Here is a 20,096-nt window from a genome sequence, read left to right on the forward strand (position 1 = left end):
TGTACAGGTACCTGGACATTCAACATCCTGGTTCTTATTTTCAAAGCCCTAAATGGGTTAGGGTAGGGCTGTGTCAAAGATGGTCTCTCACTCCACACTGCACCACAACTGCAGCATTTGAGTGAAACACTGAGAGGTTAGCACATGCCAGGACCAAATTTGCCAAGGGTGGAGGCCAGGCAGTCCCAGCAGAGGGCCCTCACCTGCAACATTCACCACCACCACAGATCAAACTGAGCTGAGTCTTGCTATCTTTAGAACGTGATGTCAGGACTCCTCTCTTTCAATTGGCCTTTTACCAGGGGTGGGTGGGTGTGTGTGTGTGTTGCTGAACAGTCCTCATTTCACACACACAGAAAAAAGTCACCTGGGTTGTGTTCCTCACAAGTAAGCAGCTTCAATGAGTGAGGGGAGAGGGCGAGAGCTTGGTATCTCTTGCCTGAGGAAATCACTATACTTCTAACCATGTGAAACCATGCCCAGGTACTACAGGGATGGATGCCTTAGACAGACAGACACTAATAATCACCAATGTGTCGTGAAAACCATCTAGACCACAGGTGCTATTTCCCTGCTGTCTCACCAGTGTCAGTGAATTCTTAATCCTTATTGCAGATCTACTTTTTTATGATAGGATATTTGACTAATCCAGCTCTATGATCAGCTGAAAGTCCCTTATCAGGCTAGAATGATTTCTATTACAAATTAAAATGCAACAGATATCAGAAACAACATATGCAGAAACACAGGGCCCTTCCAGAATTTCTCAGGAGGCTGGAGGCTTCCACACCTGCCAGATTCACCACAAGCTTTTAAAAAACAATTAGAGGGGGGAAAAAAGTGGTTAGTGGAGAAAGGGAGGGAGGGAAACAAAAGGCAACATCCGTCCCCAGTCATACCACAAGCTCGAATCACACAGGATGTGCATGTTGGGAGGAGTCTAGTTCTCTACTTGTGTTGTAGTTAAGAATTAAACAAAGTCTATACCTGCCCCCTGCTGGGCAGAATCCAAGCAGCTCAGCCTGCGTGTATTTAAGAGTAGATATCTTTATTGGCATTGTACATGTTAAAAAACAAAACCTTAATCACAGACCCTCCCCCGCCACTTAGCCAGGAGATTCTCTGTCATACACCACAGTGAGAACTGCTCAGTATGTAGAAAGAGCCCTTTGATCAATGCTTTTCACAAGACAGATCACTTGATATTCACCACACTGATGTATGGAAGCGTATGCAATTTGATTAACATAACCTTTCCTAAGATTTATGGAACTCTCCTCCCACCCTACCCCATGCTGCATTAGATATGGAATCATTTTGCCTTAATTTTGAGGTGCTCATCAGCCCAGAGAGTGGGATGTTATTTATTATTTGTATTAAAACAGGTATTGCCAAGGTTAGAGGCAGGTTTAAAATCCATGGTACAGAGGTTCCATTCTGACTCAGAACATGGATTCTTAACAATTCTAGTCTCTTGCAAGATCCTGAGGTTGTTTTGACATTCATTTCAGCGTACTTCCTCTGGATCAAGACAGATTACAAAGCTATGATTCAGTGCCAATGGGTTGGGTTTTTTTGCATGAGTTCAAGGAAAACTGGAAGGATTCATTCTCATATCAAAGAGCTAAAGAACATATCTGTGAAAATGAATTTTCAATTATTTTTAGAAGTACTGTGCATGGCCTCTGCAACTTCACTGCCACAAGGGCTGCTACTGGCTCTCTCTAAGAAATCTGCCATTTTATTGATACATCATGGGACGGGGGCTGAGATTTTTCAAAACTGCCTATAGGATTTGGACACCCAATTCCCACCAACTGTAATGGGAACTGGACATCCCAATCTCTTAGGCAGCGTTGAAAAATCCCACCCTAGATCTTTCTTGAGGCAGTTGGTTAAGATATATTCAAACTGCATTCACTGCAGGAGAATGACATTCATAATTATTCTGAGGTAAAACTTAAGTTGTTTGCTCATCTAAATAAATGAGAACATATATTTCCTCTCTCATATATTCAATACATAAATGTACTTGGTGTTTCACACGTGAAGCATATCTCATCTGTGCTTCAAAGACTTCCCTGGCTTCCATATTCAGGTGCAAGAATAGGTGTCAGCCTTGATCAATATAGCCCTTTGTGCTTTGGACCCAGGGTATCTCAGAAATCACCTCTGTGTGTACTTTTCCGGAGTAGTAAAGCTCAGCTGGGACGCTTGAGATGACAGTCCCCAGCTTGAGGGATGGGAGTAAGGCATTCTAGAGGCAGACCTAGGGTGCTGGGAGCTTCCTCTCCCTTTGGGCCAGAAGAGTTAGAATTTGCTGACTTTTTGTGCATACAACATGACCTATGTAGCTATTCAGTTTTTCCCCCAAAGGAAACACAGTAAGGTGGATTTTAGTTGGGTCTGAGAGTTTCTTGTATCTTTTTTACATTGTTGGTTTAAATTATTAAATGGATGCTTTAAAATATTGTATTGTGTGCTGGCTTAGAGTCACTATCTAGACAAACACCAAATATATAGTTTTATTTATTTTCTCTAGAAGCTGCATTCTGTTTTTTAATCTATGACACACTATCACGATGGCAGCTGTTTAATTCATTCCTCTGTTATATTCAAGAGATTTAATTTTTTCCTGTGATGCACTCTTTGAAGTTATATTACACTGCAGTAATCCTTATTAAAAAAAAGACTACATGAGATTTAAACTACTCTATATAATGTTTCTGTAAACCCCCCTTAAAAACCGCCCAATGCGCTCTCTCAGCTTTCTTTCTCCTTATGGCCAATTAAACTTCAGAGTGCACACACTCGTCAACAGAGCACCCTTTAAAAAAAAAACAGTCTACCTTCTCTTTGCTGATTCATTGATGGATGCCACAATACAGGGTTTGACGTTTTAAAAGCTTCCAGAATGATAGATAGTGACATGAACGAATGAATCAGACACCAGGAGGCAGCCAATCAGAACAGTGAAGACTTCAGATTACATTCATATATCTTGGGAAGCAGCAGGGATAGGCAAGGGAATGGGCAAAAAAACAACAAAACAAAACACATGACATCTTAACGGAGGTTTTAGGCAAAAATTTTCCTACAGCATTGCCCGTGTAACTGCAATCCTTTAATGTTAACAGCAGACAGTATCTACCGTGAAGTCAGCTGGGATTTGGATTCCCAAATCTGAAATTGTTAACTCCATGGCACCAAGAGGTTAGCACACTGGTGGAGTGTCACACTGGGAAATTTCATCTTCCAACAGCATCATTTAGAAATGCTACTTGTTCATGGCACTCAAGTTTTTAACGATATAAAATTCCATTCCCATTGTTCATTCTTTCTGGACTGATCCAATGTCCATTCCCTCTAGATTGATCCATAATGTTCTGTAATGGATTCCTCCTATCCCAGTTCAACAGTTCACCACGTAAGAAACATCCTGCTATGACTGAGATTTACCCCTGGCATAAACTTCATCCTGGACTCCTTAGATTTTAGGATCAGGATGGCTGTTGAATATGAAGAAGGAACAGTCAGGCTGATCACAAGAACATGTTTTTATTTCCGTTCTCCTGGCCAGTTCATTCTGTCAGCAGAGCCCAGTTAAACTCAGCAGCACTTGTTCATCAAATGGATAATAAAGAATCAACCAACGGTGACTGTGATATGAGAAAAAAGTTGTGCGCACCCCCTTCTATGATCAAAGGCTTCTTGGCTTTGAGTGTGTTTCTCCTTGAATGGTGGGCATTAATTAAAAGCAGCATTAAATGCCCGGCCAATGATAAGTCTCCGCACTTCGCTGGTTCCTGCCCCTATCTCATACAGCTTGGCATCACGCAGGAAGCGACCCATAGGATAATCATTGATATACCCATTTCCACCTACAACCACAAAGAAAAGAGATGAAAACCAAGAAAGAACAGCATGTGGGGCTGATTGTACATATGCATTCATAGAAAGCTTCCCAGTTGAAGAACAGAGATAAATAGTTAAGTCGTACTGCAGAAGGCATTTCTTGTCTACTGAACTCAATGACTTAGAGAGGAACAACAGAGAGCCTGTATATTCCTGCATGTTTCAGCCCACCTCAGATTACCCTCGCTCATTGGAGAGGAAGCAACATGCTTACCTAGACACTGAATTCCATCCAACGCTACCTGTGTAGCACATTCTGCCGAATAGAGGATCACTCCTGCACAATCCTAATGGAGGGACAAGATAATTTACATTCACAGCAACAGAATCAGAAAGATTTCATCTGCACTGTTCCACTCATGCCTACCTTTCACCAAGTTTATATACTAGCAAACTGGCCTAAACTGCTCCCTCTCAAGCACACAAGTTTCTGAGCTAGAAAAGAGTCACAGCAGACAGGGCAGCCTTAAGGAAAATGGCGCCTTGGGTGAACTTGTATTTTGGTGCCCTTTCTTTTGAGTCTGGTTGCACGGGGGTTGGGTGGATGGGGGATGGGGAGAGCTCCCTGTGCAGTGACCCCTCTCCCTCAGCTAGGGAGCAAACATGGAAACTTTGGGTCTCATTCTGCAATTGTCATCTTGGAGCATCGGATTTGCCACTAACAGAGGCCTGGTTCCCTCCTCATGCCCAGCCTAGCTGGCCACTGGGCTGGCTCGAGCAACGCATAAAAGGACTGGTAATTTTATCACACCAGCTTGCAGAACTTTATGAATGTGTGTGTGAATTTGACCACTTTTTGATATTCTTACATGTACAATAAACATGGCATATTGCCTTGTCCCCCTGAATACTATCCTGCTAGTCTTTTCTTTTACAAGCATAACAAAAGAACCTAGGATTTTCTGCAACTGACTCATGGACACCTACGATACAGAACCTCCGCCCTCTAACGTGAGCAAGGATAAAAAGATACATGCAATGGCATGAGCAGCCCATCAGGAACTGAGCTCACCTTGGTATTGAAGTGTCCTTGGTCACAGGCCTTCGCCACATTGTATACATACTGCCGACACGCCATCAGCCGTGTGTACATATCTGCCATTTTACCCTGCATGAGCTACATGGAGCAACACAAGACAAAACAATAGTTTTAAATTCACTAAGAAGTGCAATTTCAGGAAAAATCCAGGACAGATTTCTTCACCCTAAGCCCCTGACCTACAAAAATCTGAGGTTCTGTCAGCATGAGACCATGTTCTCCCAATTTCTTAGAACAAATCAACAAATAAAAACTCCTTCAGAGTTAAATATTCTCAATAGATTTTGGATAACTCCTGGTTACAATTTTGCATACTGGTACAGAAATATGGAGTGTGATCATCATCGCAATGGGACAACTCCACATTATAATAAAGGCAGCCTCAAAATCCTTTCTATCAGGTACAGAGAAAAGAGTGCAGGATCTGACCGAAGATGAAAGCAGCCTGTTCTACGAGTATCATCAACAACTCGTTCCCCTCACCTGGAAGTGGCCGATTTTCTGTCCAAACGCTTCTCTCACGTGTAAGTATGGAAAAGCATGGTCAAGAACAGCCTGCATGAGCCTGAGAAAAACACAGACACAGAGGTGAGGGAGTGGAAGGAAACAGAAACAGGAGGAAGACAGAGTAACAAACAAACATCCAAACTCGGTATCTCGGGTTAGGCAGTGCCTGGCATATAATGCAATTATGTGGTCATGAAAATTGCCACAATTACCCTCTATGAATTTACTGTATATTTGTACTTCAGAATCTAAGCTCTTGTTAAAAAGAGTTTCAATCCTTATAGTCGCAAAGAAACCTTCTAAACATGGAGTATAACCAATGCAACGGTGTCTGGCTGAGTCTGCAGATAGCCTGAAACAACAGCTCTTGCACTTCCTCATCCATCCCAATGGTCCATTAACTCTGAAGCCTAATGGGGACACTTTACATGACCACATTGTTAACTATTTCACTGCTGATCATTTGAGCAAAGTCAAGCTACAGTACTTTATTCAGCATCAATGTCACTGGATGTAGTAGCTGATATTGGGGAACTGTGCAGTGGACAATGAGACAGATGATTTCTGTAAACATTTGCTGGGGTGTGAAATGAAGCATTCAACTTCCTCTCCTCCAAATTTCTAGTCACCTCTTACCCTGCCCAAAAGTGGAGCTGCATTTCCTTTCTCTTCCAAAAGGCTCAATTGTTTCCTGCATTATCAGAAACCTAAACCAACTTCCAGTTCTTCCTGGATGCCTGAAGCCCCTTGTCCTCATCCCAGATGTTAAGATCCTCTCCATTCCCCAACAACTTCTACATGGCAGTTCTGCATTTTCAACAAAGAAGTCTGCAGCATGTTGTAAAATGTGGGGGCAGCATAAGATACTTATTTTGATATTAAGGTCAATGTAATAAACAACCAAGGGTTATTTGTACTGAATTGATAGGGTGTAAAGGAGTTGGGGAAAAAATGCAGTTCAGAAGTCATTGCCACACACTTTAAAGCTAATGTGTTGCAGAGAAAACCAGGGCTTGGTTTTAAACAGCATGTCACATCAGTGTGTGCTGGGCTGTTCCTTAGAAAACAATTCAGTGTTCAGAAAAAAGGAGGCTTTAATGACAAAGAGAACCACCTGTTAAGGATAAGGCTTGATTTAATTAGACACCAAGGACATTCAAGACATTGTTAGGTAAGTTTATGGCAGGATAAATAAGTACTCCACTCTTCTCTAGCACCTGCCGAGCCTCACAGAGTCACTATCTCCTGAGGCACCATGAGAATTCTAGTTTACAGATAGGTGAAAAGGGGCACCGAGAGGTAACCTTGGGAAGGAGGCTTAACACTTTTATTCCTGGCTCTGCTTCTGTTTAAACTCAGGAGTCCCTGCTTCTTATGTGCTTTATGCACTCCACAACACTGCCTGTCAGGGACATAGCCTCATGGTACAGCTTTATCTTGCTGGATGCAAGGGGTTGAACTAAAAGATTCAAGAGCTTCTTTACAATCTTACCTAGGAGTACTCTGCACTGCTTTGCATCTCATAAGATGATCAAATCAGGGTTCCTTAATTAAGCAGCATAAAAAAGCCCAGAACTGAATAAGAGAGAGGAGGAACTCCATCTTCTCACTGGAAGAGGGAAGTCTTTCTAAATAGCAGGAACACAGATGTAAGGTGAGGGATCAGTATGGAACATAAGGACGGAATGAATAAAAATAATTTAGTCCTTTCTCAAGCAGAAGCATCTCTCTTGTGAGGGGGCCAAGGCTGCTTTATGCCGAAAAGAAATCAGTGCCCCAACCTTGCTAGCTTGTGGTGCTGATTTCTTTATGGCATAAAGTAGGTAAATTGATATAAACTGAAGCGACACGACTAGTAGAAGGCTAAAAGAACGCTTACCCCAGTGGTCCACCAGACAGCACGAGTCTCTCCAGATCCAAGCCACTCATCAGAACGTAGACTCCTTTACTCAGCTGCCCCAAGACATTTTCAGCTGCAATCAGCAAAGGAAAGTTACTTACTTGTAAGCGGAGCTCTCTGAAGGCAAGTTGTCGTCTATGGATGTGCACTTTCTGAAGAAAGGATTCAAACTTCTAAGCAGTATTTTCCTTTTGCCTTGGGGCACAACCATTAAGGCAGGTCTGCGCATGCATTGAGTATTTTTCACATGCACTCCCTGCCCCCCCAGTCTTTTTTTCTCAAGCCAAAGCTATAAACAAAGCAACAGTGCAGTGATTCTTAACCTGTGGCCCAATCAGCACACAGCTGCAGCCTATGTGACATCCTCAGGGCCATACAGGTAGTATTGGATGCAGACCATGTAACACACTGTGGGCTGCATATGCAGCTCACAATGATAAATAGGTTAAGAACCACTGCAGTGGAGTGATTGAAGGTGCCTTTGCAGCCAGTGCTACTCTGTTCCCCATTTTCTAACAGGTAAGTATCTGGGACCCTGCGAAGTGGAGGGCCAGCCACAGCCATAGAATCGTAGGACTGGAAGGGATCTCAAGAGGTCTTCCAGTCCAGATCACATGGCTTTTATCCCAGGTAGACGTACCCTAAGAGAAAGAGATCCTGCAGATATATCCTGCAGAAGGTATTGAATTGGCTCAATCTCCAAGACTGCAGATGAGAAGCAGCAATAATGGCTCAAATGCAAAAACTGTACCGTTTCAGCACTATCCTCATCGGCTTCAGAGAGTGATCAGAAAACAGGAATCCTGTTGCCATGTGAACACTAGTCTGTAGGGATCTGAGCACACCTGGAATAGCTGAAAGACCCAGCCTTGTTTCACTGGCCTTTCTGACCCCAGGTTGGGAATCTGGTAAAATTAGAAGTCTTGGCATTATGGGTCTGAAGCAGCCCCTGAAACTCCTCTGAAGTGATACCAACCTTGCCGTCACACACAAGGTTTTCAGGAGTCAAGAAAATGGATCCTCTCCACATACTGTACACAGGTTTTTAATTTCCCTCCATGAAAAAATGGTCACAGGAGTTGAACCAAACAACCAAACATGTTGGCCAGTGGCCACAAGCTTCTACCAGGGGTTCTGGAGAAAAGGGGCTCAGTGACTCACTAAGATTCTCTAAAACCCCATTCCCAGTAACCAGAGAGGAGACTCCAAGGGAAACAGCGTAATCAGCAGTTTCTCCTAAAGCTACATCCAAACTTCGCACAGCCCAGGGTTAAGTGTAATATCCAGTGCAGCCCAACCCCAAGGGTGAAAAAGAAGTGACCCATCACAAGCTGACTGAATCCCTTTAATGTACAAGACAATAATCTCTTGTAGCCTCACTACTTCACATGCAAGATAGTCACTAAGGAGAGAAGTGTCTAGAAAACTTCTGTTCAGTATTTGAACACACATGTAAGTGATGTTTCAGCTTGTCTGAGTGAGGAGAGAGGAAGCCACTATGTGGATATGGGTAAAGGGCTCAGCTCTCAGAAGTCACTCACCAGGAACCTTGCAGTCCTCAAAGATCAATTCACAAGTATTGGACCCCCTCATTCCCAGTTTATCGAGTTTCTGAGCAGTGCTGAAACCAGGCATACCCTGCAAAATCAAAAAGAGAAGCAGGCTACAAGCTTCTCTCTTCTGGAAATTGACACACATCACCACAGAGAAATTAAAGTAAAACTTCCCCAACCTAATAAATGAGCAGGGGGAATGGCAACAAGGGAGGGGTGCTGTTGGAGCGAACACAAGCATGCGCATTAGTGTGGGGGAAGCAAACGTGTGTACCTCAAGCTGTGCCTGAGAAAACACAAGAACGGGTAGTGGAATTTGTTTTCTAATGCACACAAATCTTGAATGAGTAACAATGGCTTAGTCATAACACAGAACCAGATGTTAAATATTTAAATCACTATATGGATAGCTGTGTGGGCCCAGTGGTAGTGTTCTTCCAGTCACTGACACTGGGAAGTCCATCAAGAGGTTAACTGGACTAGAACATTCTTATCAAATGACCATTATGTTTAGCCCTTTATCATAGCTTCCTGCCTTTATGAAGATGCCTTGTGTAGACGTACATGGTGCTCTACAGTCAAATTAAAAGAAAAAAGGTAGGTTCCTGACCCCACGGAGCTCACAGTCTAGCGGCTTGAGTCTGCTCCCACTGAAGTCAGTGGCACAGAATTGGGCCTTTGGACCAAGGTCCGCAAGGCCTGACAAATGGAGAATGGGGAGATATAACAGCAGAAGACCACAAGATACGCTTTATGTACATGTTTTGTAGGTTCCGGGGTTCTGAAGGCAGAGCATGGGGAGGGAGCGGAAGGAGAGGGGAAGGTTAATAAGGAGGGTTGGTTTAACGGTGATACACTGAAAAATGTAAGGGAACAAAAACAGGCATGAAGGTAGTAGTGCTGAGCAGCAGAGAGAGTAATGGAACTGAGGCAGCATAGTGCACAGGAATAGGGAAGGCATTCCAGACTCTCAGTGCATATGGAGGAGCAGGGTGAAAGAAAGCATGGAGTCCATTTTCCAAGGAGATGATGAAGGAAGTGTCGATGCATCTGGTGCCCTTGATAATTCTCTGTGGGCAACAGGCATTTTAACGACATTGTAAGTCTCCCATACTTGATTCCTACCCATTCTAAATTTCTGCTTGTTGAAGCTGCTAGCTAGTTGGTGTCAAGGCCCAGGAACTCCAGCTGATACTGCAGTAAAGAGGACTACATCCAGTGTGGCAGAAGACTGATTTCATATTTTTCTAAAACTCAGGCACAGGAAGAGGGGCGAAGGCATTACCTGTCTGTTATCACAATGATAATAGTCTCCTGAGCCAGGTGCTGATAATTATCAAGATAGAACTACTTGGCCTTCTGAATTAGTTAATTTGGGAAAAGGATTGTAGCCTCAAAATAGGATAAAATCAGGCAGGTTGACTTACTATCCAGTGACTTAAAAAGCCTACCTTCTCCACGATGAATGCTGTTATACCCCGGGAGGCTGGGACAGCACTGAGATCTGTTTTAGCATAAACTATTAGAACATCGGCATCTGGCCCGTTAGTGATCCAAAACTTGTTCCCATTCAAAACAAAGTAATCTCCTAGACACAGAAGAAATGGACTCTGTTAGTTCATAATAGACTCAATCAGGCATTCAGAAACCTTACCTCTCCCCTGCCTCATGTCCCAATAAACCACAAGCCAGGCTCCCTAAGGCACTCTCAGAAGTCCACAAAGCAGCCCTGGGTAAAACACCTTCCCAAACTCTGGATACTTAAGTTTCCTTCAATTCTGGGGTCCAAAGGATGAGGTGAATAAGCCACTGTAAAGCCCACCCCAGCTCCCTTAAGAAGGCCTTTATACAGCCCTCTCACACAAGCTACCTTACCCACCATAACCAACTCTCTGTGAAACAACAAACTAGAGGCGTTACAGGTGTGCCAACATGATGGGTCATCTTTTAATCCCTCTCCCAGCCAATACTCCATATTTACATCTTCTGGGATTGGAATCATCAGTCAATGCCTTCGATCCTCATCAGTTATGTACCTGGCCCATCCCTCTCTATCCCACTACAACTTTTCTGTCATACCCTTGAGTGAACCTTCTGCTTGCCAGCTAGGAAGTGGCAAATCTAGTGATCTGGATACCCCTCTTGGAGTGCTCTGGATTGAGCAGAGCTGAATGTTCCGAAAAGGTTAAATCTAGATTTAAAGGAGAGATGCTTAGGCTGGCCAGGAGAAGCACATGGGCAGTTTCCCCAGCTGGCACGTGACACATTTTACCTTTTCTATCTGCTTTCAGCCTCATGGAGACAACGTCAGAACCGGCATTGGGTTCGCTCATTGCCAGGGCTCCAACGTGCTCCCCGTTGATTAACTGGGAAAAAACAAGAGGAAAAAAAATGGAGACGGAGGAGGAGGAGGAGGAGATGTTTGTGTTGTATTCTGGGTGGGGAGGGAAGAGGTTGCACTAAATTGCAAAGTTCATTGTGTTACATATAAACTACAAGTAGGAAACTTTGTCCCTGGAAGAATTCCAATAACAAGCTCACTTGTGCCACTGTGCTGAGGGCATAGAATAGACTCAAACAACAGTGGGACTATCAGGATGAGTCAATGCACATGTCAGTTACTGTTTTAAAAACAGAGTTTTATCCATCCATCTCCAAGGAGCTGCCAACAGAACCATGCTGGCAGCCATATGCCTTTTCCAAACTCTATGTTCTATGTTTCCTGACTGCCTTTTAAAATGGCTGATTGGCACAGGCAAAATATTTCATGCATATGTAAAAGAAGGCTCAGCTTGTTTAAAACTAGGATTGTAGAACACAAAAAGTCATTGAGGGGGATAGAGAGATTGCAGAGTGCTTAGCACTAGACTAATGCTACGATTCCCCACACACTTGTGATGGAATGGCAGATGGACACCCTCCTTCTGTGTTCCCTCATGCCATGCTCTGACACAGTTGCTGCTCTCTCTTTTCTGTCCATGTCCTCCTGTCCTTTTCTCCTTCTTGCCCTTTACCTTTTCTGTGTATTTTTTGTTTACAAGAGGTGGAAAGAGATTTTTACATACAAGCATATATATGACAGGGTCAAACCAGATGGCTACCGGACAGTACTAGAAGGCAATATATCTGCCCCAGGATCAGCAAGTCCCTTTTCCCCTGGTCGCTGAGCAGGGGTTACTGGTTATTATTACACCTGGAGCCCTGCCTAGGACTTGTTAAAAAGCCTGCCCTCCTGAGAAAGGGTGTGGCCGGAGTTCTGGGAGTGAGGAGAGCTACCAGAGTGTGAGCAGGCAAGATGCTGTCAAGAGAGAGGAGGGTTTAGGTGAAGGAGCAGAACTCTGACAGGAGAGCACCCGGCAGGTCCAAAGACTGGGGGAGGGAAATACCCTGCCCGAAGAGAACAAAGGACCTTTCCCAGGTCTGGAGGCCTGAGGGAAGAGACCCTGCCAGTAGGGGAAAGACTGAACTGGACATTTGGTTCGACACTACCATGCCCAGTGGGGCTGTCAGAGGTCAAGAGCCTCCCCTGTCTGAGCAGGGTACGGACATTAAGTCAAGGGACATGGGAAGTAACCCAGGGAAGCTAGCAGCTTTCCTGAAGCCCCAGTGCAAGGCTGCTACTTGTTGAGTCCCTGGGTTGGGGCTCGGAGTCGAGGGTGGGACCAGGCCCCCTGCACCCGTACCAGCCATTCACTGGAGGGGCAAGGGCCCCAGCGAACAGGCAAGGGTCTGTGAGAACCAGACACAGGACAGGGAGCCAGCAGGGAGGGGCCATCTTAGAGCAGTTGTATTACCCTCCTCCACCACTAGAGGGTGGAAGAACACTAAGGGGTGAAGCAGTTCCCTGATCTACCGCTAGAAGGAAGCGCTGGACCCACCGATATTATATAGGGGAGATGAAGTGCTAGAGCCCAGTTCAGCCATGGGAACATCTGTGAAATGTCAAGTTGCTACTTTAAGTGTCATAAACATGTAGTTTTATGTTATATCTAGATCTATTCACATTTCTCCTTAATCTGCACCAGATACCACAGGCAACATATAAACAGATATACTCTCAGGTCCCCTGCCTCCACCAACTACATACCTTGGGTAAGTATTTCTCTTTCTGTGCTTCATTGCCATTCCGCACCAACTGGTTAATACAGAGGTTTGAATGGGCTCCATAACTGAGTCCAATAGCTGCTGAAACTCGAGAGATTTCCTCCATCACTAACACATGGTCCAGATACCCCATTCCAGATCCACCATATTCCACTAGCAGGAGAAGAAAATACATCATCAACTCAGGTTAATAATCTAATGGTAAATAAAATGTAGGCTCAGTTTGCAGGAGATTGTGTAATGTTGGACTCAAGCTTCACTGGACATCTCAGACACTTACATTTGGACTTCTGGTTTAGACTGACCCTTACTAAGCTGGTTACTTCTGGGTTCCCCATCTTTCCTGAATCCCAACTCTCCTATCTTAAAGGCACAGTACATTACTTATTCAGAATAATTAACACTTTGTGCATATAAAAGCATAGTTAACACATATATATGAATAAAAAGCTGATCCAGCAACATCCAAACAGCAGACAACTGCATGATACTGCATCTCTCATACTAACTGTATCCCAAAACTTAGTATTAATTAATATTATCACAAAGATTTTACAACAGAGAGAAAAAACAAAAGGTCTACAGAACAAGGAGAAAATACTTTTCCAGAGAAGAATTGATATAAGATTGATAATCAGTAGGGCAAAGAGGAACAAAAAGGTTGCTCCTGACTGATAGCAAAAGCTGCAGAAGAGAAGGCTTTCACATATGGCCAACTAGAGATGCAGAAGCCAATGACAGATGAGGGCAGAATAGAATAGAGACACACAAAGTGGATGAAATCAACTGGGGCAAATTCTATGAATGGTTTTCAAAACAAGAATGGCAGCTTTCAATGGGATCCTGAAATGAATGGGGAGCCAATAGAATTGCTTAAGGGTTGGGGGTGATACAGTCAAGCTTTTTAGAAGCAGGGTGGAGAAAAAGTGATGGTTAAAAAAAACTGTTTAATTTTTTTTAAAAATAAGTAAGTTTTCTTTTTTAAAAAAATATTTAAAATTAAATTTGAAATTAATACAACCTATGTTAAGGCCTACACTTAGTATAATCTATTAAAATAATTTAAATTAAAAAATATTCAAGCAGAACATGTTTGCTGATAAAGTTTTAAAGAAAGTCAAAGCACAGAAATCACTGGCTAAGGACTTGGAACTAGAATTTGTTGACTGAAAAAGGTTGAGAGAAAGTCACAAGTGTATCTAGTCAAACCAGATACAAAGGGGATGAGCAGGCAGAAATCACTAACAGGTGGCTAAAGATACAAGCAGATGAGTCTCAAATTGAAGTGGCAGAAAATTAAAGGTTGAGAGGAAACGAGAGGGGGGGAGGGGGGGAGCAAAGACTGAGGAATATATATTCACCCAGGAGTAGAGTTCTTGGCTTTCAGGCAGGCCGACAGAACTAAAACAGGAGAGAGGCAGAGATACCTGCCTAGTTAGGGAGGCAATCCAAGAGGTTTGAATGGTCAACAACACTGAATGTTGCACTATGGGAGCAGCAGCCAACAGGAGAATAGAGGCTGCTGGCCACACTAAGGAGAGTGACTGAAGAGTATAGTGAGTGCATAGCCTGGAGGTGAGTAAGTGCCTATTGCCTGAACTCCTAAAATTAAAGGGGTGGCCTCTGATTCCAAGTGCACTCATTTTGGTGGCACTGAGCAATCTTTGTGCTCTGGATTCTCATCTTCCTCACCCCAAGTCAGAGCCTGTATTCTTATCCCCAACATGCTAACAGATGAGGAAAATATGAAGCAGATTTGTGGGAACAGGAAGAATGCTGGGTGGGACACTCCCAACTCTAAGGAAACAACCATATTAAACATCACAGTTATATGAACACCTTTGCATTCCAAAAGCTCTGAGGTGAAATAAAACAGACATTTAAAAATATTGCCTTCAATGCAGCCAATATTTCACTCAAAGTGCTATCAAATGCAGAGTAAACAAATGAAAGGAAAACAGGAAAAATATTCCCCGCCCCAACATCCATCAGAAGTGTTATAGAAAGGTGTTATTTGTAACAACAGTAGACAACAGTGCGACTTAAGTTGATTGCATCCCTTTAGAATTCATATTTATATGCCACATGGCTACATTATGGTTAGCATAGACCCATACATTTGCATTTCCTAACTCTGGTATATGTAAAATCTCATCCATAATGCTGCAATAACGTAACTTTGCATTTATTTTTTAGGTCTAGAAATTGAAAAAAGCTGTCATTTAATGCATTATCGAAGAACCATGATCCACTGGTACCTGAATATGTGGTTCAAATAACCACACATTCCCATAGGATCTCAGATCATTGACATTGTACCCCTAAAATTTGTCCCCTTCGCAAAATAATTTATAGACAAGGCCTCATTTCCCAGAAAACTTCCACTGGGACACCCACCACTCAAAATCACAGGGCAAAAGCTCAGGCACAGAAAGGTTTGTGAGAAAATCCTTGAGGGAATCAGAAGAGAAACGATTCATGGAAGGAGCATGCTTTGAGAAGGGATTTGGAGGAGAGGCAGAGATGGAGCTTGTGCAAAGTGAGAAACTGTTGCAGCCTGGGGCATAGCCTTAAGGAAAATAAAAAGTCAAGCATGAGAAAAAACTGAAAGGAACTGTAAGAAGTGAGGATTAGGAAAAGCAAGGGGAGTGAGAGCAAGAGGAAATGAAAGCAGAGAGAGAGATTCATTCAAGCCAACTCAGGTCCGAGCACTGAAATAAATGCAGGTGCATTATTTCAATGTGTAGCTATACAGAAGGGCTCTGCACAAGCTTGTGCACTTATCTAGAAACACACCCAGAATCACTAAGAAAAACAGCAGACTGTCTGGCACATGCAGAGTTAGCTATTTTCATTCGCTAAGGGCTTACCGTACCTTCATTACAGAATGGTAGCGTGTTCAACACTAACCATGACTGACCACACAGTGGTCAAAACCAGTATTCAACACTGTGAAAGCAACTTGTATTTAAATGCTGCACAACTGAGGGTATGTCCACACTGCATTCAGAGGTGTGATTGCAACGTGCGCAGCAGCATTGGTTAGTCACTCAAGTACATATCCAGGGTCCTGGGCAGGGTTGCACAGCCTATGCTGCTGCAGCTTCACTCTTGTCATTTAAGTTAACTAGATCAAAGCTATGTCTACACATGCTGCAGTCACTCCTCTGATTGCACTGGAGACACAGTGGCACAATGTTGAACACAATTTGTCCTGATTTACAATAACTGGCCTGTTGTAGTCAGCACTGCGTCAGCTAACTTAACTCTTCACCATGCTGCTTGAACATGGTAACATTTTGTAAAGTAGACATACTTATTCTAAGACATTTTTATTTATAACCTTCTTTCTTCAGACCTCACAATGATGCATTGCTCATGCTGAAGGATAACAAGACATCTGAGAGTTATCAAAATGCAAAGTAGTAGTATCTGAACAATATCTCAAACTGTAAAAACCATTTTGAAGTGCTCTGATAACTCAAAAAGGGATGAAGAGATGTTCTTTTAAGTTTCAACAAAGCGAGGCACCTTGAGAAATTTCAGCACAAAGATGATTTTCCTGCATCTACTCAGAAAAGAGGTTTAAAAATCACACTGAAATGGGAGTTTGAGGTGAAAGTGGTGTCTCCTCCATGATGTTCTGTATAACAATTAGAAAAACACACCCTGATTCTACCAAAAAGGTCTGCATGATAAACTCTATCCCAAAATGAGGGGACAGAATCAGCTTAACAGATGCGCCAAGATTGTGAGGTATGAATTAATGTGGACTAGCTTGTTAAGGGCTGAGCCTAAGTGACTGGCATTTCATGTAGGGAATCATTCATTAGGTGCAAAAAGTGAGAAAAGACTTACCAGGAGCTGTGATTCCCAGAACTCCCAGCTCCCCCAGCCTCTTCCAGAACTCCTATGAAAACAGAATAAAGCAGTTAATACATCCTTGCCCAACCCCAAAGCAAGAGCAGGACTCCACACAACTATCTCCATGAACATATTAATTTACATTCACTGCATAGAGATCCTGAAGATAAACTCCTGCCTGTGTGTAACATTACACACGCAAGTAATCCCATTGACTTCAGTGAAATTACTAATATTATACACATTGCAGGACCAGGGCCTAAGGCTGTAACTCATTTCCCATTTTAAATCCAATTTTGATATCACTCAATCTCAACCTGCACTTCCTCAGAGAACTGCTTTTCTGCCTAGATTTTCAAATGATGTTTCTTGCCAAAGGTAATTTCCCACCCCCCACCCCTTTTTGTGACATTTCAGGTTTATTGGCCAGGGCATTTTTCACATACAGAACATTGGAAAACTGTGCATTTCTCATTTTTGAGAAGTTGCCATTTTTGGGGAGTTGGATCCCCCAAAATGGCTTGCACTGGACACTGGAGATCAGTTTTATACAACCACCCTGAATGATATCTGGTGCACTGGAGTGTATTTATAAAGGCTATGTGCAAAGCTTTGGAGTTCTTCATTATGAAAATGTAAACACCAGAGCTTTGTGAGGTGCCAGCAGATATTACAAGCTTCTTAAGTCTGGGGGAGCTTATGGTCTACCATGATGGCACCTGATTGAAGATCCATAAATCAAAAAGCTCTTGTTCACATATCAACAGAACTTAAGTTCTGTGAAGTTTCACACTGGAAGTCAGTCGCATAGTGTCTGCACAGAGTATTTTATACAACAGAAGTTTCAGAGAGAATTCTTTAATGTCAGAGAGCCAGTAAAGAAAGCATTATGCACCAGAGAGAAGTTCCATGCCCCTTGAAGCCAGGAGGCAGGAGAGGGAAGTGCTCCAAAGTTATGAGACCCCAACTAGCCAAGGCCAGTACAAAAGATGGAGTTTCTGAGCAGGGAACAGAGGCAGCACCCTGAAGAGAAACCATCCCAGCAAGGAAGAGGCCTTATCACCAGGCACTCTACCTCTATCTTTTTTAATGGCCTTTGGTTAGGTTTATTCCTCAGGCTGGTTGGAATGTAATGATTTTTCAAGCCCTGTATATTTCCTACTGTAACTTTCTTCAGGGTTTGAGAAGAAATGGGAAAATACATGCATATGACATGGATTACACTTTCCTTTCCAGACATAGCACACAGCAAAGAGGGGCCTTGACTGCCATCTCACTCCCAGACCACACAGCAAGGACTTACCCGCAGGCCCTTGAATTCATTCTCCTGGTCGATTTCTTGGGCCTTTGGAGCCAAGTGCTCCTGACAGAACTTGACCATGGTCTGTCTAAGCTGGAAATGAGGTGAGGAAAAAAAATACACATTAAACCATCTCAGTATATTGTTCATGGTCCTCCCTGCCAAGATGTGTCCAACATTCCCTAATAGGATGCTTCCTATGCCCCCATCCCCAAAAGCAAGAGAGCAGAGTGAAATGAAGCAGCTCTGAGTTTCAGGTGATAGGACTGAAAGAGAACCCCCCAAAGGCTGTGATCTTTTAGGGCTGTAAAGAGAAGTTAATAATAGAGCTGGATTTGAACTATCAACCTGCACATGAGTCTTATACTAAAACAGAAATGGGGACACTACTGTGGGGTTTCTGTAGCCAGACTATTTCCAACACACGAGTTCTTTTCTTACTTTTTCTGTCAAGAAAGTTTGACAGTTGATGGGCAGAGATGATAGGAAAGTAGTGCCCACTAAACAGAGGCTCCTATATGCATTTTTTTATAATGCACAGAAGTCTGTAATAAGCATGCACCTAAACTAACAAACACCTACAGGAGAGTGCTTCACAATCTTTACTGTATTTATCCCCACAATACTCCTGTGAAGTAGGGAAGTATTATAATCCCCATTTTTTACAGATGGGAATTGAGGCACAGAGAGGGCAAGGGACTTGCCCAGGATCACACAGGAAGTTTGCGGCAGAGCAAGGAATTGAACCTGGGTTCCACAAGCCCTAGACTAGTGTATTCCTTGTTTACTTAGACGGGTTGAGAGCAGCAAACTCACTGCCAAGACAACTAGAGTGTGAGTAGAGGATAATGACTTGTGATTAGTGACCTTGGGACAGATTGAAACTGGCAACAGAAAAACTTTTACTAGTCACCTCCATCTCCAAGCTGTTGTTTTGTAATTTAATTCTAGGGGTCTGGCAGGGGGTGACACACACATTACTGACAGCAGCCACCAAAGTGCAAGGTTTGAACATGTCCTCCTCCCCAACACCAAGAGCCAAGGCCAGTAGTTTAGCTCGGTTTCAAGGGCCAAGATCAGGAGCTCTCCCCCAAAGTAACCCGCTTTCCTTGCGGAGTGTGCTTTGCTCCTTGCTTGAACCGTTTCCATTAGATCTCTCTCCCCCGTCTGCCAGGACACCTGTCGCCGTTTAAGAGCTCTCTAGGCCTGCAGGGGAGGGCAGAGATCCAGACCAGCGGGCTTAGTCCTCAAGTACCAAAGCCCGGCCTGACTCGCAGCGGGGCTGCAGGTCCCTCGGCCGCGGAGCCGTGCGGGACCTGGTGCGCCGCCGCGCAGAGCGGGATACAGCAGCGGTGCGGACAAGCCAAGCCCTCGGAGCGGGCCGGGCACGTCAGTAAAACCGCACGCGACACACAGGGAGCAGGACGGAGTCCGGCTGGGGCCCGGCCAAGAGCAGCCTGGCCAGGGCGGGCTCGTGCCAGAGCGCAGCAGGCGGACGGGGCGGGGAGCAGAGCGGCTTGTGCGGTGCGAAGCTGAAGCGCCGCTGTGGGTCACTGGTGAGGGGGCGGGAGCCCGCGCGCGGGCGGGGCGGAGGCTCGGCTCCGCTCCGGAGCAGCAGGCAGCCCGCCCGCCCCAAAGCCTCCCCGCTGTACCTGTCGCTGCTCCTCGCTCAGCCCATTGACCGTGTCATCCACCGAGACGCTGGCCCAGCCTCGCCGCAGCAGGCCGTGCCAGACTCTGCTTACTCCCAGCGCTTTCCGCAGCACCGCCGCCGCCATAGCTCCCCTCCCTACCAGCCCGGCGCTGAGCTATGGCCGGCCAGGGCCGCGACACCGCCGCACCCCCACCCCCGGCCAATCAGTGACTCGGCCGGGCCGTGAACTCAGGCGGAGGAGGATCACTTCACTTCTACGC

The 20,096-nt window shown here is 44.3% G+C and overlaps 1 protein-coding gene across 1 annotated transcript; it reads right to left on the minus strand.

The window, feature by feature from the left end:
- Positions 1-1,027: 1,027 nt before the first annotated feature.
- On the minus strand, positions 1,028-20,070 carry IVD (isovaleryl-CoA dehydrogenase). The gene is made up of 12 exons (XM_067557998.1): positions 19,835-20,070; positions 18,186-18,275; positions 16,877-16,928; positions 13,002-13,171; positions 11,187-11,280; positions 10,366-10,502; positions 8,903-8,999; positions 7,341-7,434; positions 5,438-5,519; positions 4,928-5,032; positions 4,130-4,202; positions 1,028-3,881 (listed from the first exon to the last, which is right to left on the minus strand). The coding sequence occupies exons 1-12, from the start codon at positions 19,958-19,960 to the stop codon at positions 3,748-3,750; spliced, it is 1,254 nt and encodes a 417-aa protein (XP_067414099.1). The 5' UTR covers positions 19,961-20,070; the 3' UTR covers positions 1,028-3,747.
- Positions 20,071-20,096: the final 26 nt, after the last annotated feature.

This window comes from Emydura macquarii, unplaced genomic scaffold, assembly GCF_026122565.2.
Source record: "Emydura macquarii macquarii isolate MOO-44397 ecotype Brisbane River unplaced genomic scaffold, CSIRO-AGI_Emac_v2 contig_1876, whole genome shotgun sequence".
Lineage (NCBI taxonomy): Eukaryota > Metazoa > Chordata > Testudines > Chelidae > Emydura > Emydura macquarii.